At 39.6% G+C, this 19,596-nt stretch overlaps 1 protein-coding gene across 1 annotated transcript in view; it reads right to left on the reverse strand.

Annotated features, from left to right (window-relative positions):
- The window catches only part of PTPRN2 (protein tyrosine phosphatase receptor type N2), a 634,908-nt gene that overhangs the window by 81,686 nt on the left and 533,626 nt on the right, over positions 1-19,596 (reverse strand). The window contains exon 14 of the mRNA XM_064703906.1: positions 3,975-4,169. Within this exon, the coding sequence (XP_064559976.1) occupies positions 3,975-4,169 (195 nt within the window). The remainder of the gene's footprint in view (positions 1-3,974; positions 4,170-19,596) is intronic.

The following is a 19,596-nucleotide window of genomic DNA, read 5'->3' on the forward strand; positions in this document are numbered from 1 at the left end:
CTTGGTGCTGAGCTTGTGCTACAGCACAAACAAGAGAGACTCCTTCATGTAAGCAGCAAACATCAAGGTCCCCTAATTCTCAGGAGACCTTTAGAGCCACCTACTCACTTCATCAAGGGGGAATTTATGGACTCAAATCAACACCAACACTTCATTAAATGCCTAAAACATAGGAGCCCAAGTTAGGGAGACTAAATCTCTCCTGATTACTTTTAAACCTCCTCTGGTTTTCTTCCTGGACTACAAAAGGAATTGTTGTCCTTTATTAGAACTTCTCTTGTCAGCTGCAATATAGACACACACATGAGAATAAAGCGGGTGGAAATTTCAGTTCCTATTCTTTCCCTGGTTGTGACCTTCTGAATGATGCTTTCTTGCAAAACCAGTGATGACCAAAATGAGGGTACACATCCTGAGCTGTTGCTCATGCTGAAACCAGCCAGTCAGTGCCACAACCATGACTGCATTAAACATGCTCCTCTAATTACACTTCCCAAAGTGCCTGGATTTTTTAGAAAGACAGAATCAAAATGTGCCATATGCGCCACCCTCCTGTTAGAAATGTGATGAAAAAGACAGTGAAAAGGAAAAAAAAAAACCCTCTGAATGTTGTTATCACTGTCCTTCTGGGCCTCCTGAGCCCTCCCTGCTTCCTCCTGCCAACAGCTCAAACCACCTCACGCTGCTGGCAGCAGTGCAGAGGCACTGCCTGGCTGCACAGGGAAGTGGCAGAAATGCAGGATTTTTCCCTTGGAAGGCTGCTTTCAGTCTAAGTGAGGAGACTGCCCCACAGCCACAGGGCTTGGAAGATTCCTGCTTTCTGCACACCTTGAGCACTATAAACAGTGGGCTAACAAATGTAAAGTCCTCCAAGAAAACAGTACCCATGGCCAACCCAAGCTCCAACAAACCCTAAGCTGAGCTGACTTAGACATGACTGCAGGTATGACTGATAGCATTTTCCAGCAAATTCAACAGCTTTATAGAAGTAGTTCTGACCAATGCTACCTCTGAATATGATTACATGGAATCATTCAGCAGTCACACACTTCTAAGCTATTTTCATTAAAGTTTTATTCTGTTTATGAATCAAAAGAAATTATTTCCTGCTGCCACTTTATACAGTAATCCATTGTTTTACTTTCTCTAGGGAGATTCTTGCACCTATGAGCAATAAGGACTGAGAAGCCTTAGCTCAGCTAACTACCCCTTCACTGCACATTGTGGAGCTCAAAAACACATTTGCAGACTTATAAGTGCATTTACCCTGCAAAGCAAAGGGTATTTGCCATTCTTACTAGGCCCCTTGCTAATATTTGTCATGGCTTCTTTGGGCACTGAGATTTTTCAAAGAAAATATCTAAAAAATTTAAAAGGAAGAAGATTTTGGTAGAGGGAAATTAGAAGAACTGAAAAATGTCTTTTATTGAATGGCATAAAAGTTGCAAACTGTCTCCTCACTCTCCTCCGCTTGTATCTGCAAGGCAAAGAGAGGAACAGTTCACCTCTGCTGAGCTGCTTCTGTTGCTGAGGTCCAACAAGCCACAGCATCCCCAGAAGGAGAGAAAGTCAGGTAAATAAGGCATTACAGAGCTGTGCATTTAATTTTGAGCAGAACATAAACTGGGTCAGCTCTCTGGTTTCATTGTGACCCACAGTGACACAAAACATGAGCATTTCTGATCAAGCCCAATCATCTGCTTCTGTGCAGTAGCTAAGGGATGCTGATCCTTCCATGTAAACCTAACCCAGCTTTGCCTTCAGCAAATCTTGTATTTATGCTTTAACTGCTTCCTTAAGTAAACACCCCACTGCCTGCCTGACCTTCCTATTATGCTTGCCCTGATAGCAAAGATAAATGCATATTTTGATGCTAACACATATTTTCTCCCTAATTGTATCATCTGAGTCCATTAAGAACAATTTTTCCCTATCCTGTATGTCACAGCACATAGGCAGACTCCCCTGAATCACTGATTTTTGGTTGTTCAGGTTAGACTTAACAAATGAACTGTTTTTACTCTTTCTGTGTGGCTTGCACTCTTAAAACCCTACAGCATTTCTTTACCCTTCTTTGAACCCTCACCATCTAAGATATAACATCTGCTGTTAGTTAACACATGTATGAGTTCATCCAGGGTTAAATAGGATTGACTGAATTATGGACACTGAAAACCATAACAGTGATCTTGACCAATCTGACTATTTTTTAAAAGTTTATTTACTGCCATATGAAGACAATTCCTTATTACAATTTTGCAGAAATTTGCAGAGCCAGAATAAGTGGTACCCCTAGGCAACTTTCTCTCCTTTAAGCATGATTTTGAGATGACTTTTTATGTTTCCCAATAATATCACTGAAAACGATTTTGCTCAATTTGAAGTAGTTGAAACTGTTTGCAAATGTTAAATGAATATTTCCATCTACATAGGAAAGCTTGCTCTAATTTCCACACAAATATATTAACTAGATCTTTTTGAACCTTTTTTGCTTCAAAATTCGTATTTATTTTGAGATTGGGCAACTGGAAATGTTTGGGGTTCCCAATCCTCCCACCCCCAGGCCCCAAGTATTTTACTTAACTATGAAAGGAAATCAAGTGAAGTTTAATTATGGTTTGGCAATAGTGGAACAGTCAAAACTGTAACAAATGGTTTTCTGTCATGGTAACAACCCTTTCAAACTGCACTTGTCTACCGGATATTAACATAATAATTAATTAATTACTTTTGGAGGGGGATGGCAGCGATGTATTTACCCAGGATCATAAACTCTGAGGAAGCATCTGGTTTAAAATCCTACCCTGCTTTTGCTCAGTTTTATAGCTGACTGGATCAAGGCTGAAGAAGGTCAGTAACTTGGCTGAGGTCAAATTTGGTTTTTGGGTTTTGCCTGCCTTTATTCCTTCCACCATTACGTGAGGTTGTCTTGTAAGAACTTGGAAAATACCTCAGAAGATAGTACCTTCAAATATAAGTCCAGAAAAAGAAAGAAGTTAAAAAATTATGACCCAAAAGTATGGCATGATGGAGAGAAGTTTCCAAAAACATGGCAAACTATCAACTGGAAAGGATGCTTACTTTAGGTAAAAACAGAAGTCAAATATACAAGCAAAACAACACAACTTTTGGTCAAATTCTTCACCACAACCTAACTTCAACTCAGATTATGTCAAGGCACTCTATACAGACAGTAAATATTTAAAGAAAGATTAAAATAAGGCAGAAAAAGTAGAGGATTACTCTACAGCTCTCCCAGCAGGACAGAAACAAGCTCCACCAGTCCCAACCACTGGACTCTGACTCTTACACACAAAAAACTCCTAATGTGTCCATCTTCTACACTGATACTGGTGTCAAGCTGTGCTTGGAAGTAACCCAAGATTTACAACATAGACTCCATCAATAGAATATATTTGGATCATTTCAAACACGAGAAATCCAGCTTGGAAGAAATTCATCCACGGACAAAACAAAAAAATCCAGTCAAGGCTCAAAATTCAGATCCCTTTTCTAAGGGTGGCAGAAATAAATTGCTCCACATCACTAATCTCCTGTTGCCTTCTCAGCTCAGATACCTCCACACACTGGAAACACATGAGAAGAAGCAGTGAGCTGATCAGAAATTTGGCAGCCTTCTTCAGTTGTCCAAGCTGAGCTAAACATAAATTAACAGGACAAGGGGACACCACAGGGCTTTTTTTTCTTAAAAGCAAGCAGGAAAACAATTCATATATTCACATTAGAAGAAAGTTCCCAAGAGAAGAAAAACAAAAATATAATGAAAAACAAAAAGGAAATAAAAATGCCTGTTTTAATTATACAAAGTTAAGATTATCAGTGAAACTCAGGAATATTTTCCACCTGTGAAAACATATCTTTCCTGTTGTTTAAAGCTCTCTCTTTCCAAAAGCTGAGCGGGTGCCTGAAATTCTGTCGAAATTTTTGGTGCCACGAAGATGAAAGTGCCTTACCAGGATCATGTGACCGGTGGAGATGTCCATGTTGGACTGGACCGGCTCCTCACACCAGGACGAGGTGCTGCTGCGGGCTGAGGGGCTGGGGATGGGCCCATCACTGAACTGGGAGGAGACGCTGTTGATTCGGGAGGAGTGCAGGGGCTCGGGGCGGTCAGAGCTCTTCACTGCCATGCGCTGCCGGCATAGCTCCTAGAGAGAGAGAGAGAGGAGCAAACAACCCACAGTTAAGAGTAATTACAGGACAGAGTCTACTAAAGACATATGATTTACAATATGTTTCCAGGGCTGGAAGTGTTTCTCCCCTCACTGCAGTAATTTTTGGGCGGCTGTCTGTTCCGTTAAGCACAGCTACAAAGGGATGCTCAATGAAATTACTACACTATCACTGCCCTAACCTTTCAAAAGTGCAATTATGACTGCATGCACATCTCCATATAGATAACCAAAAATCATATTTTGGAGCTTGACTCCTTTAACAGATATATATTTTTTTCTCCCCCACATTCTGCAAAGCCAGTTTTGAACCACACAACCTCCTGAAGTTAATGGGGTTGCACGGGAGTAATTGAGAGCACTGCTTGGCCCTGGATATGCAAACTCAGCACGCTCAAGGCAACTGAATTGATGTGCTCTCCAATGTAAATCCTCCTTGATAGATGCCTCATTTCTCTTCATTAAAATAGCAAACTCGCAACACTTCCTCCCTGATGTGGGGCAGAGAGGATGAAGAATGACATTAACGAAGAATAAAAGCAGAAATCTGTCATTGTATTGTTTAAGCAGCTTTGGCGAAGAAAGAAAATTCAAGCTATCACACACACTAATGCAAGTCATGTTGAAACACCAAAATAGATAGCACTGGGAATACGTATTTTCAGTTGCTCTCATGCATAGAATTTGTGCAACTATACAGAATTCTGGTTAGGTAGCAGAAAATCCTACTGGTAAAACCAACTCCTGATAATATAAAATTCTGATTCTTATAGGATGAGCAGACCCACAGTCACACTGTCATGTTGTAATGCTGTTAGAATCAGTTGTGGTGGTGAGATCACAGATATTGTAATAAAATGATCATTTTTAACATATGACTACTGTCCATGAGGGGTCCTTGGCTGCGAGGCCCCTTGGCAAGTCTATAGGATATGGCCAAATTGCACACACAGCGTGGGTACACATTTGTCTCAGATTACTCATTCTGCACAGATGAGTACTAAGAGCTCAATCTTTTGCCTCAGGCTAACAAAATAATACAGGCTGAAAAATTCATACCATTGGAATGCCATGGCTTCTGTTTTCTTATTCATTGATAATTTAGTTGCAGCCCAAGTGCCATCAGTAGGATTATCTGAAAACCATTATTTATCAACTGCAATAAAATCTTCTTTTCAGACAGGAGTTTGAAATATAACTTAAGACTATGTCTGGGGCTTTTTTATAACCTCGCAAACTCTAGGAGACTGAAGGGGGATCCCAATCCATGCAGCAGCAAGCATTCAAACAAACTCCCTGAAATCATTGTACAGTCTCCTCCTGTCACCACATGACAATGATTAAAGACCCCTTCAAATATTCTTTTCTACCAAAACTTCTGTCTTATTTGCCATTAGAGATGCTTATGTGGACTTTTACTATTTGATAGTATCTAATACAGGATGTATATGCATATATACATACATGTATGCATGCATGTACAAATTAAGATACACTGAGATAAAATTTGTAACATTTATAGACAGGATATATTTCACTGTCTACTACAAAAATACAGTCAACAGAGGCTTGGGAAGCAAAGATTACTAATTCTATGTGGTGTCAGTTGTTGGAATAACTGTACAGAAGACTGTCACAAGTGAAATTGCTACCTGACTCCATCATTGTATTTTTGTATATTTATTGATTTTGTCTAGGCCACGAAAGAGTTTTTCTAATTTTTACTAAAAGTAGGTGTTTTCCACACTTGAGTGATATTTATTCTGTCAGTTGGTACTTTTTAGCTTCCTACTAACCTTAACATGAAAAATATTAGAAAAATAAATTAAACTTCAAAAATATGCTGAATTGAGTCACATATATTGGTGTTAGATAGGTCAGTTAAACTATCAGTATTAAACCCAAGACTTTATTTTTTAATAAAGGAAAAAATGTCGTTGTGTCTCTTATTTTTATATATAGGAAGAAAGAAAAAACCTCTTTTCCTCCTTTTCTCTGGAGGATCACACACTTTATAAGAAAGGCTAGCAATAGTCCTCAATGTCTATTACTAACCTCAGAATGACCCTGCAGTAGTGTAATTTCAAATCCCCGTTTTTAGCAGATTTTGGAAAAAGTATAACAGAGCGGAAGCTTTTTAGACAGGAAAATAAATCTACAAAAAAACCAAAAAGCTGCTCAGATGTTTAGACATCAGCCATTCCTAGAGGGAATGGTTTATTGGACTAAGCAAAAGTATAATAAGTAAAGGTATAAAAAAAAGAAGTCTGTCACATAATTGCTAGAAGGATCTGTCTTCTGGCTAGCATGCCATGTGGCGTTGATATGAACTTATTATATTCTAATAGACATCCTGCCACTTGACTCACCCCAACTCTGTGCTAACAATAGCATTTGTACTCAAACAGGATCTTTGTTTTTAAGTTGATCTGTTCCTGCTGTTCATATCCTGCCTCAAGTCATAATCCTCTGCTTTTACAAGTGGTTGCTGTGGAAAGGATTATCGACCTCTGTTAACAAAAAAGAACTGAGATCAAGCGATCTCTAAGAAATTAATGTACCATTTTTACATGAATTATAATGACAGAAGAAACAATATTATAGACAATTGGTTCTAGAACAGATTAACCTCTAACCAAAAGATCTTTCTGTACATAAACTATTTAATATGTTACTAAGAAATGTTGTTTTATAATGAAGTTTAACATGTTCATGGACCTTGTGGAAGAAGGTGAAGTCGAGAATCATAACAAATTTAAATATGTTTAAAAAATATATACCTTATCTCAAATATTAACATTTTTCTTTCCTGACATATAGAGAGCCAAAACAATAATTCCCAGAACTGCTGTAACTGTCAAATACCTCAAACAAAGCAACCACGTCACTGCACTCTGCTGCAAAAAATATTTAATGTAAACAGGAAGGTCAAATCATAGCTGAAGCAAAAACGCCCCTGAATTTCTTGATTGGAGTTTCAAATCTCCATGACAATGGGTTTTCCCCTGCCTGTAAACAGAAGTTTTTGGGTTGAATTTATTTCCAGATCAGTCTGACAGCCCTCGACAGCTCTTCCTTCCCCCTCTCCCAGCCAGCCCAGCCCTGGCTGAGGAACCTGTCCCATCCCCACACACACATCAGCCACCTTAGCACAGCTCCAGCTTCTGCTTCTCCAAAGCCACCTCTCTGCCAGCCCAGCCCTTCCAGCTCCCACTTTGGTTTCTAGCCTGGCACTGCAGGGATAACCTGTTCAAGACCACCACACGTAAAAGCTTTGATGCACAGGGGAGCCACATGGGCTCCCCCAGGACATACAGACAAGGGACAATCAGCTCAAAGCAGGAAAATATTTACGTGGAATTTGGCCTTGAGATGGGTCATCAGTGTTCCCCTCCTACAAAAGGCATTGGGAACAGTGGGGTCTCACAGTGTGGGGTGTTTCACACCATCCCATGGCACTTACTGAGCTGGCATCTCTTCACAAATGCACAAAGCCCTGGATGGTTCAGACCCTCGTAAGTTGCCTGTGTCGCCTGTGCACTTCTCTGCATGCTCAGGTATGCTCTGCCTTCCTCTCCAAAATATTTACTCTCACAAGCATTTTGCAAATCAGCCATTTACCAAATCACAACTAGAATTCAAACTTGACTAAAATGTCAAAGCTTCATACTGTGACAATGACACAAACTGTATTTCTGTATTGTCTCAGCCATTAAAAATATTTTCTAAGAATGAATTCAATTTACTGCTGCATTTCTATATTTAGCAGAGTGGCTGAGGCTATTTCTGCCATGCTGAGACTCAGTAATGTCTAGCCATTGTTTGTGTATAGTTTGAGTGCCATTCTTCATTTAAAAACATCATTTACACCTAAAAAAGCAACCATAATGCATACAGTGAAAGATGAAGAAACGATCCTCCTGACCTTCAGGCTATGATCTAATGGATGGGTTGGACATAAACATTTATTTAAAAGGTAATTTGAAGTTTATGACATTATTTCCCATCACATGGGAATTGCTATCATACTGAGGCACTTACTCTGTTTTTTATTTCCCAACATTTATTATCAAACTTATATGGCGGTCACATGCAGTATATAATGGAGAAGTAATATCGCTGCATGACAAAAACTGCCATAACCAAGATAAATATTCTGTAAATAATGTTGAGTTAAATGAGTTCAAAGTACTGCACCATGATCATCTGCAGTGAGCTTTTTATTTGACACACAATTGATAACCTTAAACAAACCATAAACAGTATTCTTGGAAACCCCTCAATCCTCTTCACAATGAGGTTCTAAAATATTCCTCATACTTGGCTGTCCACACAGAGACAGGGAGAAGCACGAAGTGCAACTATTTCCTCAGGTACAACAAATAGATTTTCAAATCCATGCACTCCACTTGTGAATGAAGCACTCTGCAGCATAAATGTAGCTTATTCACATTTAAAGAAGGGCATGAAGAGACTTGCTGCATTTCTTTCATTGACAAAATTGAGAGCCAATGTTGCCACCATGTTTTGTTAGGTGAGTCTCTGAACCTGAAGAGGTAAGAAACTCTCCTCTCAAACAAGGAGGCATCAAGTCTGTTCAGAAATGGAGCCCACAGGCTGGTTTGGAGGTGTGACTTCCTTACCAGCAGAAGTGTTAGGCCGTGTCACCAGCCAGTGACAGGCGCTGTGATTTCTGCCACGTGGCTTTGTGAGGCTCAGCAGCCACTGGTGTCACGGAAGGGCAAGGCAGCAAAAGAGAGCTCAGAGAAATTTTCATCTGTCATCTACTGGAAAATCCACTTAAGGAAACTGGAAAATCCATTGAAGCTACAGTGCTTACTGTAATGTTTGGTTTTAGAGAGAAATATATGTATATGCCCTGGTAAGGATTATGAGTACAGGTAACCATAAAAGTAAAATCAGATGTAACTGAGACTAATGGGTAATATTGAATCTTTTCTCTTGATTTACTCGCAAAAATGGAATTTGAGAAGCTCAGGTGACACAGTACAGGCAGGAGAGCTGACTGTAGCATCCCACTTAAGACATGGCCAGTGCTCACCTGAGCTCTGCAGTCATTAAACACGAGCCATTCCACCTCAAAGCTGCCTCCAGAGAGGATGCTGCAAATACTTAATGCAAATTCTCTAAGCAATGCCTTCAGGTATTCCAAGTCCAGTCAATGATGATGGCACATGAGTCATTCTCTTCTAGCTGGTACCAGGAGCATGAAAAATGTTCAGTCCAAAGCAAACAAAAATAGCTTTGTATCTAAAACATTGCTCTTCTTTCCCAGCCACTGTCACCTCAGATCTGACAAACAGGAGATCTAGGATCTGAGGGAAATGTCAACTTTTCAGTTTATTTAGAAAAAGAAACGTAATTTCATTACTATATATTAATGAAAATAGATTTTGCAACTGATCCCAAAATTTGCACCAAACCAAAAATTAAGTCCAGGAAACAGGGCTAATATTTCCACATTTTAAAGAATATTTTGTTTAGCAAATTAAAATAGAAACCACTTGAGTTAGTCCAGAAACAAGTGTGACAAAATTATTCTAGAATTAACAAAATATAAGGAAGAATAAAGCTTTCCATGGATAATTATTAAGAAAATGCAGAGACACTAAACAAAGAAATTACTGTTTATTAAAAGTGATAGCTGAGTGTACACCAAACCCTTCCAACCTGACCTGCCTAATATTCTATGAATCAAGAAACAAATCTGCTTAAGCAGGCATGATCACAAGAACACTGCGTTAATTTTTTTGTGAAATGAACATATTCCTCAGATATTTTAAATTAAAATGCTGACAATTCTAAATTATTCAAGACTACACTTTTTAATAAAATGCATAATGAAGATTAAGAATATATGTAATCTATATGCTAGGTATGGAGGAATAAGACCTTTAAAACACCTTTTTTTTTTTCCTCAACGTGAGTACATTTAATTCAACAGAAGTCTCATTCTCCTTTTCAAGAGGTATTATTTACAGAATGAGCTGAGGTCTGCACATACAACCTGGATTTCACTGTTCTGCAATGGATGCAGGCATAAGACAATGAGATTTAAAAAATGAAAAAAATAAGATAAGCTCTTTTTTTCACAAATGGATCTAGAACTATAAACATCATTATTCTCTAACTAAATTTGCTTAGTGTTACTACAGGGTGAAGCTAAAGTCATTTGGCTGCCTTTGTTTTGCTTTTGCATACTTGATAAGCTTTCAGGTGTTTTAAATTTAACTTTAACTTATTTACTGTATTTGTAGCTTTGGGGATAATTACAGCTTTATTATCATTTATTTTTGAGTTATTGAAACATACTTTCAAGCTTTAGCTTGATTTTAGCATACTTTTAGTCCAGGAATAAAAGAGCTGTTTACATACATGGAATATTTGCATGTATATCTTCTATCCTTCTCAGAAAAAGCAACTATATCTGATATCTGTGTCCCTTCAGAGAAGGGATAAAGGGATATATTGAAAAAATGACTGAGAGTAAGATTTTGAAAGACACAGCATCAAACATATCATTACACATCCACACTCTGGACAATTCATTTTTATCTAGACTTGAATGTGATAGATCTTGGGAGGAACAGAAACAAAAAAAGAAAGAAAAAAGAAGAAAGCAAAATAAATTTCTTTGACTGTCAATGCAGCCTTCATGTGTCCAGTTCAGTTCACTATCTGCCCTCTTGTACCACACTCTGTATATCTGAATACAACTCTGAACCTTGGGACAGGGGGGATTACTTTGCTTGATTTTTAAATGATCTAAAACCCAGGGATGCTGTTTCTTTTTGAGAGCATCACAGCCAAATACAGGCTTGAGAATCATTCTCCTAACAAAACCTCAATTTTGATTGTGGCCTGTGAAACCTAAAATTTCAATTATTTTAGCATTGTGTGTGCTTCCTGGTGATGACTCATTTCATTATCATTCCCCTTTCCCCAAAAAAGTCGAGGCCATGAAGAAAGGTAAAGGCAAAGAAAACATGGCTAACTTTAAATGAAAAATTACTTTTCCTTTTTTTTTTTTTCATTTCTTTGATTTCTTTGTTGTATTCCCTCTCTTTAAATTCACACATTTGCACAGCCTTATCTTACCAAATTGAATGAGAAGCCATCATGGTCTTGTACACATCTCCAGGTGTCCAGCAGACATAAACATTGCACAGAACCAAAGATCCTGCCTATTCAATACAGCTTGAGAAAATAGTTTTACTTTTATTCTTTCAGCAACCTCTCATCAATGAAGAACCAATCTGAATAGTCCAGAAGCTCCTGAAGGAGGCAGATACCTCTTACAAGGCTCACATTGCCAAGGAAGACATGACAGCATAGGTCTAATGACATTTCTCTGAAATAATGATAATATTGCCCTGCAATCCATGCCAGGAAAGCACAAATATCTTTGGGGATAATACTGCTTTCCCAAGGGTCACTTAAATTGAAGACCATGTTTAGGTTACTCAGCTGGAGAATGTTTTTCTATACAAAAGACCACTGAGTGGGACTGCGTGAATATGACAGTTTAGAGCCTTTATTTCTAAAAGTTTCATGAAACAATTGCTGACTAAACAGGACTCCAGCACCCTGGTCTTCACAAACAGGAGATACACAATGAAAGGTTGTGATTCTTTAGACTGATTTGGAAGAGTATCTTCTCTGCATGATGACATCATGGTAGCTTCCCAAAGAATTTAAAGAATTTAAAATTTCCTGGATGACTCCAAGGAAATCAGTGTGTGTTTAGAATAGGATATATCTGTAAACTGTGCACCTGAAGTCACCTGAGATCTACTGGTGTAAAAGGACCCAATTTTTTTTTCTCAGGTTGTCAGAGTTTTACTGGCCTTGCAGTTCAGACAACTGCAATTCTGGAAGTGACGGTATATCACACTGACCTACCTGCCACAAAAAAGTGATTTCAACCAGTGCTGGTTTCTAAATTGCATTTCCCACATTTCAGCTGTGCCTGCATGTAATGTTTTACAAGTATATGAGTATATGGCAAGTATGAATCTGGAAGAGGAAAGATTTCTTAAAGGAGTAACCAGAGAGATGAAAAACAGCACACAAAACAAGCTTCACCTTTGCCATGTTTTGTTCATCTTAACTAACTCTAATACATGCTCATGAGGGCACAGCTGCTCCTTAATATGAATTGGCACAGAAAATTCCCCACTAGCACAGTGAGAGCCACAGAGCCCAGTATGGGTTACAAATAAACCATAGCAACAATTGAATTAACCTGAAAGGCCACGCAGAACCACGTGTAAATCCATCGTGTGGTTTGCCTTTGTTTAACCCACCCAAAGCCTGACCAGCTTCCAGCAGATGCCAGTGCTCTTAAAGATAACTGCCACAAATGTTTCCTTTCTCACTCCCAGCATTTATAGTTGCCTGGGGCCCAAAGGAGGCAAAAAATGCAGTCCCAAGACAGCTGTAGTTTCTCAGCAAAGCTATACATTAAGGCTGTGTAGTCCACTATTTTATTGCCCTGCAGGACTGAAAATGGAAGATCATTTCTGCTAGAAATAAGAATTCCCGGCAGCCAGCAGAACTCACTGAGCATTCCAGCCTGGAGAGAAACAAAATAGCCACTAGTTTATTTCTAAAAATGTTATTCTACCCCATTGCAAAGACTAGTATTGCTTCTCCCTAAATCTGTGTAACTGCATTCATGGTAACAGAGTTTCTAAAAGCAGTCAGAGAAATGGGAAAAGAAATCCTGCGACTTCTAAAAACCCTCAAATACTTTATTTTTTTTTCTCCACAGAAGGCAGACATACACCAGAGGTGATGCAAGGATAAAGGAAGTATTTACCAAAGATGGTCATCAGTGACAAACTTTTTTTTGTAACATCATCTATCATGACAGTCAAAATTGCCAGTCATTAACCCCTCCTGATTTGAAAACTAAACTCACTGCTTTTCACCCACTCTCCACGGAAAAAAAATTGAATCCCTCATCAGCTCTGCTGGGAAGACAAAATGCAAATTTAATGCACAAATGTTAAAAAAGGATCTATAAAGAACAAAGTTGCTACTAAGTCACATTAGGTTATTAAGAACCAAATCTTTGGTAATACAGAGATACCTTATTAAACTATGGGAACAAATAGTATGTATGAGTTTCCTTATGTCTCTGAGTACAGACATTTTTTCTATCACACATCACAAAAGTCTTCAAGGATTAAAAAATGGTCAATATTTCTACACTTTCACTGTATTGGTGTCATAGAAAATACTGGACAAACTAACAGGGATTTAATACTTGGTACTGATGGTCAGAGATACAGAGAGACTTCATATTTTGGAGAGGACAGCAACAGCAGCAAAATGCACAGTTTTTCTTGGGCTCTCCCATGTGTCTCTGTACAGCTGTGTACAGATGGATCAGGGCTGTGCCCTGAGAGTGCCTGGCCAGAAGAGACCTGTGCCTCTCTCCATGGTCCCTGACCTGTCCCATGGCACCAGTTCCACTAAATACCCTGCAGCAGCAGCAAGGGGTTAATGTGTGTCTTCATTCAAATAAAAGGATTTCCCTGGCCATTACTGAGGTTCTGCATTTTCTTTTCCCAAGCCATGCAAACACAGGGGGTCACTTCTCTCCCTTGGACCTCTCCACCAAGCACCAGTTTGTCTGCAAGATGTGCTACAGGAACAGCACAAGATGACAAGTTCTAAGAAGGCCAATTTCTTAAATGGTCACACTCATATTTGGATTATCTTAAGACCTGCATGAAGCTACAGGCATCTTCTAAAACATTATTAGCTCCTTTATCACAGATTTATTTTTTTTTCTCATGTGGCTCCTTTGGTTTTTGAGATTCCTGCTAACAACTTGTGCATCAACAACATTCTGCAGAAAGTGTTGCTTGTTGCAGTTGTATTGTGCTGATAGTTTTTCTTCTATTAGTCTCTTATTTTACATACTTAATGTAACTGAAAATTTTTGTCCTGGTGGCCAAAGACAGAATAAAAGTTTCACTCTTTCTTCAATTTTTCATTTTATACATTTTTTCTTTTCTATAATACTTCTTATTACTGTTAGAAGAAATAATCTGTCTTTTGAATCTCTCTTCATATGAATTTCCCATGCCCTTAATCATTCTTGTCACCTTTTCCTTGCTCCCTCCATTTCTGCATTGTCCCTTAGGCGATGGAGTGACCAGCACTCACAGAAGCCTCGAGCATTGATTTATCCTTAATTAACTTCTAAAGCCCTCAAAGAAGCAAACAGAATTCTTAGTTAACAATACCTGCAGAGCAATGGGGTTGACTCAGACCTCCAAAAAGAAGCTGAAATTTGGAAGAGCTTGCTAGACAACCCTTATGTATGTTTTAGCTTCACACCCAAGTGCTTTCCAGTGAGGTTAACTAGGAGCTGCAGTTCTTTATTTTGTTCTTGGCGGTCACAATACACAGAATTTACGTGCTTAAATTCCCATGTTACTATACATACTGTTATCACACAGTACAGAGGGAGATGTATGAAATAATTTCCCTATACAAGATAAATTTATGTGTACATTGTTTTGCTTCCAAAAATACATTCAGCTCCATCACATTTCTCCTTCTAGTTGATGTAAATAGCCAGCCACTGGCACCTTGTGCTGTGAGCCACTGCAGCAAAACCTCTTCCAGCAAATCCCTCCATTTGAGGCATTTTCCCTTCCCAGAAAGCCAGAATGAACTCCACTTGAGAAGCTGAAAAATGGTAAAATCCAAGTTTCTTTTCCCCATGCTGTCAGAAAGGCACCAAAGTAGCGAATTTTACCTTTTCATCTTTCCCTTGTTCTTTTCTAAGCAGTGGGGAAGATCAGTATGTCTCCAACATGGGAATATTCTCCCCAGTGCACTGCTGAAGACGAGGGGGGTGTTGAGAGCAGCAGTACCAGAAAATGGGGGGTGCTGTTCCCTAGGGCTCCAGTGCAGCCCACCTCAAACCAGGCACCTCTGCTGCTCTCAGTGGGACCAAGGACAAGCCCCCAACCTGCATGGAGGCTCCTTGGCTCCCCAAGCCAGGCAACTCTTGATGAAGGGAAAAAGAGTGATTGTCATCAGCCAAGCTAAGCATGTAATCCCAATACCAAAAGTGAGTTTTATCAGGATAATGTTGAGCTGTTCTCACTTTGTAGAGCAAGATCAGCCCTTTCTGAGATCTCTTGAGTGGCTGCCAGAACGTGGTGCTGCAAAACAACAGCCATCCTATATAAAAGGAAAATGCTGGAATCATCAAGAAGCCTGCAACTATGTCAGCTGGACAGGAAAACAGAAAAATAAAAACTGCACTGAAATTCAACAGGGTTTTATCTGTATGAAAGATTAAAAATTAAAAAAAAACTATTGCCCTGGTCAAAATCTGTGCTTGTTCAGAATGCAGCCATCCCAAACAATCATCAATAAAACATCACTTGTTTGTCTTCAGTAAGAAGTACAGAAACTGGTCAACAAAACTAGAGAAAAAACCTCATGAATTTTCTCCTTTGGATAAGCCACTTACACTAAATTTGATTTTCTCCCATTCAAAAGCTATTGTCTCTCATCCTCCAAATTAATTTTGTTTCTTTGAGGGATTTAACTTTTAGGAACATCCTTTTACAGTCTCCCTTCTTTAGTCTTGGTTTGGTTGTTTGCTAAGAATACAAGTGACAAAAACTGAAAGCTGCAAACCTGAACTGGAAGGAGAAGAGCTGCAGAAATGCCCCAACTGAATTTAAGTAGAGGAGCAACACTGACAGCTTAGAACATATCACAGCAAAAAAACCACAGAACAAAGAAGTCAGGCAAGCTGTCTCAGTCCTTTATCATGCCTTGCTGGTGTGCATTAAATCACTCAGATTGTCTTTTTCTAGTGGTTCAAAGAACTGTAAAAATTTAGATCTCTGTTGTGCATGAAATTACAAGAGAAAGAAAATATCTTGGATAGAAGGCCCCCATACCTGGAGCCAGAGCTTTTTCTCTGTTGAGAGAAATGAAATTGGGCCTCTTGTCCAGCCAATCCAAATCACATTCTCAGTGTCTGACTTGTAGCTCAGCACACAGGCCTTCCATGGATCTCCTTGCCCACACATGTCACACACACCCACGAGGCTGTTTGGGGTGACACCTCTCACTTGTGCCCTTAAGAAAACTGGAGAGCACAGCCCTAGGAGACCTCCAGCCTGCTCTACCCAAACTTGTCTTATAGCTTGTATCACAATAGAACCAGCAAAACTATCAGTCCACTCTGAATATTCCTCTTGGCAACATCCCTACAAGAGTCCCTACAGGGCTACAGGCAGAGGAAAGTGGAGGATTTGACACTTTTTGTCTGTCTGTCCCACAAAGCAGCCAAGTCTGTGTGAGCTTGCAAGGTAAAACCTCAGGTGGCTGCAGTCAGCCTCAAACCCTTCCCAAAGGAGAAGCACAAACACACAGTGCAGGAGGAACAGAGATCTTGGAGGTAAGATGTTGGTGGTTTGGGCCGGACACAGCCCTGCTCTGCCCACAGAGCCAAGCACAGCACAGCTTCCCTGCACACACAGAGAAGGAGAAGGGAAGCGACACAGCATTCCTGTCCCTCTTCCCTTCCCCACCCTGTGAGGCTGGTGTGCAGGAGGAACAGATGTACCAAAAAGCAAGCAGTAGGAAGAATGCTTTTATATACCTTACAGACTTCAGAGAATAAACTGCAACCTGTTCCTGCTCACAGGCAACATGGTCCTACAAGAACTGACAAACATCATCTACCACAGTTCCTTATTTACACAAAATTGTTTCTATTGCCTTTCAGAGGCCCTGGTATAAGATTTATCCTGAAAAAACAAACAAACAAACAAACAAACAAACAAAAAAAAAAAACCCAAAACTTTCAGTTAAAAACTTTTAAAAATGTATTTTTTTCCTTCCAGTGAAGCACTCTGGAGGAAAATGAAAGGATCAGCAAGCCAGATTGCAGTGTTAGCTGCTGAGCATTCAGAGAACACACAATAGAAGAATGTGTCAAATCTGAAACGTGATAACAGAGATGCCGCAAAAGAAAAAGGAAAATCCTAAAACAGAAAAAAGGGTAGAAGTGTGTAGGAAAGACAGGCCTGATTATCCTCTACATTACATGGGGGGGAAAAAAAGCCATTGAAGACAGTATCGTTATTCCAGAAAGAAATTGGGACACTTGAGATGATGTACGACCTGGGACTGCAAATCAAACACTCTCCAGCCCATTAGGCAAGGCTGTGGTTATCTTTGGCTTCTTTATAACATACAGGCTCTGGGACATAATCAATTTACCAGGGGGAGACAATCCATTGTACTTATCCAGAACCAGTCCACGCTCAGCTGGCAAACAGCCTGTGGCACCAGAGGGATGGGTGAAAGGGGCTCTGAAGCAGGAGCAGAATGCTCAGGAGCTGGATCCTGGGAGCAGGAGCCTGGACCTTGGTGGTCCAGGACAGGAAGTTAGGGTAGATAAAGCACCCTCTAAAACCAGGTGGCTACAGCCAAATTATTAATAAAACTGCCTGTTGATTGAATTTATTTATTTTTATTTGTTTGTGCTTACTCTGCTAAGAAACTGGGGAAAATTCGGTGGCATGACCTGAAATGGTGCCAGGACCATTCAAAATATTTACTGGTTTAATTTACCAGGCAAGATACAGCCTGCAAGTCCAGAGCACCTCCAGCACATTTTCTAAGAAATGCCTGTTTGGGTAAGGACTCTGGATTTCCCAGTAATTAAAATGAGTCACTAACTTAATTTTGCCTCCTACTATTTTTACTTAGCATTTTCTTACATCCTAGATACACAGAAATTATCCTGTGGGATGCCTGGGGCACATTTGTCCTTGTTTCACTAAACACCAAGCTCAAGCATTGTACTTTTGAAAAATAAAGCTGGCTAAGAGGAGAGGGTCAGCATCACCTTCACTCTGCCGCTTTGAATGAGTCCTATGCAGAAAAATGGACAACTACTTAAAAAAGATAGTTTTTTAATGAAACTGTAGACCTGCATGACACCATCTCATCCAAGCACTCCAGGATTTGCATATATGCCTATTTTCCTTCCACACCTGCAAAAAGCCCTTTCTCTCACCTGCTCACTTTAATGTAAGGAGTATTTTAGTCCGAGGTGTTGCTGCACTGTCACTGCTGCAGCTAGTCCATTTAAGGGCTAGTCCATTTGTCCAACACTGAGTAATTCACAGAAGTTATTCATGCAGACAGGAAAAGGCTGGGAGAGAGCCATCAGTAAAAGCCCAGCAAGTCCCTTTCCTACAGCCTGTGTGGTTCCCCCAGGGCTGCCCCTCGGCCAGGCTGGGTGTGCTGGGGCAGAGCAGGGACAGGAGGTGACAGGAGAGCCCTGCTCCTCCAGACCACAGGCTCAAATAAAGACTTCCAAAAGTGCCCTCTGAAATATCTGCCATCAAGCTCCAGCCCTTAAGATAGGCGTTTCTCATTAAGCAGTGTTTTTTGAAGTTGATTTTAAATGCTGTGTTACCAAATAAATCCCTATTTATTTGTATCCTGTTTTATTGACCAAGCAAGTTTGATAAATTTCTACTGCTTTATAGATTCATACAGTATTTTGGAATGCCATTTAGAGCACTGCTACCATTTAACTCAATTTTATGACTACCACAGGAAGCAAGGTTAGGGAAAAGCAGAGTCCACTGCACCACAGGAATGGAGGACACCTCTGAACACTAATCAGATAAAAAATTGACTAAAAGTTAAATCCAGATTTGTACACATCCTGTTTTGCTTCATTCTGCTTTGACTTGTCTGACTTCAAGGAAGTGTTTAAACATAAGACAAACTCTTCTTCTAATCACCTTGAAACACTCCCCCTCCTCCTCTCCCAGAATCGCTGTGTGTGACTACTGTGAATTCTGTGTAGTCACACATATTTTGTACACTGTGAAAACTGTCTCACCTTAAAGTACAGTGGTTTATGTAACTACTCTATGTACAAAGTATCTGTAGGTTCCTGAGAACTTATTCTGAGACAAAATGCCAATCAAAGATAGACAAAATTGTTCATATAATACACAATAAGCAGACTTAAATGGACAAGAACAACTCTTCTAATTCATATACCATGCCATATATGCTTTATCACAAAAAATTACAGCTTGTCCTGTAGCTTTATGTAGTCATGAAATGATATCGTTTTGCCTCTTTAAATAAGGACACAGGAAACGAAAAGATTAAAAATGCATTATGCCCTTTGTTTTCCCAGTAGAGAACACAAGCAAGCCTTCACAGCATTCTGCCTTAAGGCAAAATTTTCATCTATCCAAAATCCTTACAAAATGTATTCCTTCTGAAATGTTTACTAAATACTCATGTACTGAATAACCTCATCCTCAGTGATATCTTTTGTGCTTAAGTGTAGGAGGGT

The sequence above is a fragment of the Zonotrichia leucophrys genome, chromosome 2, assembly GCF_028769735.1.
Source record: "Zonotrichia leucophrys gambelii isolate GWCS_2022_RI chromosome 2, RI_Zleu_2.0, whole genome shotgun sequence".
NCBI lineage: Eukaryota > Metazoa > Chordata > Aves > Passeriformes > Passerellidae > Zonotrichia > Zonotrichia leucophrys.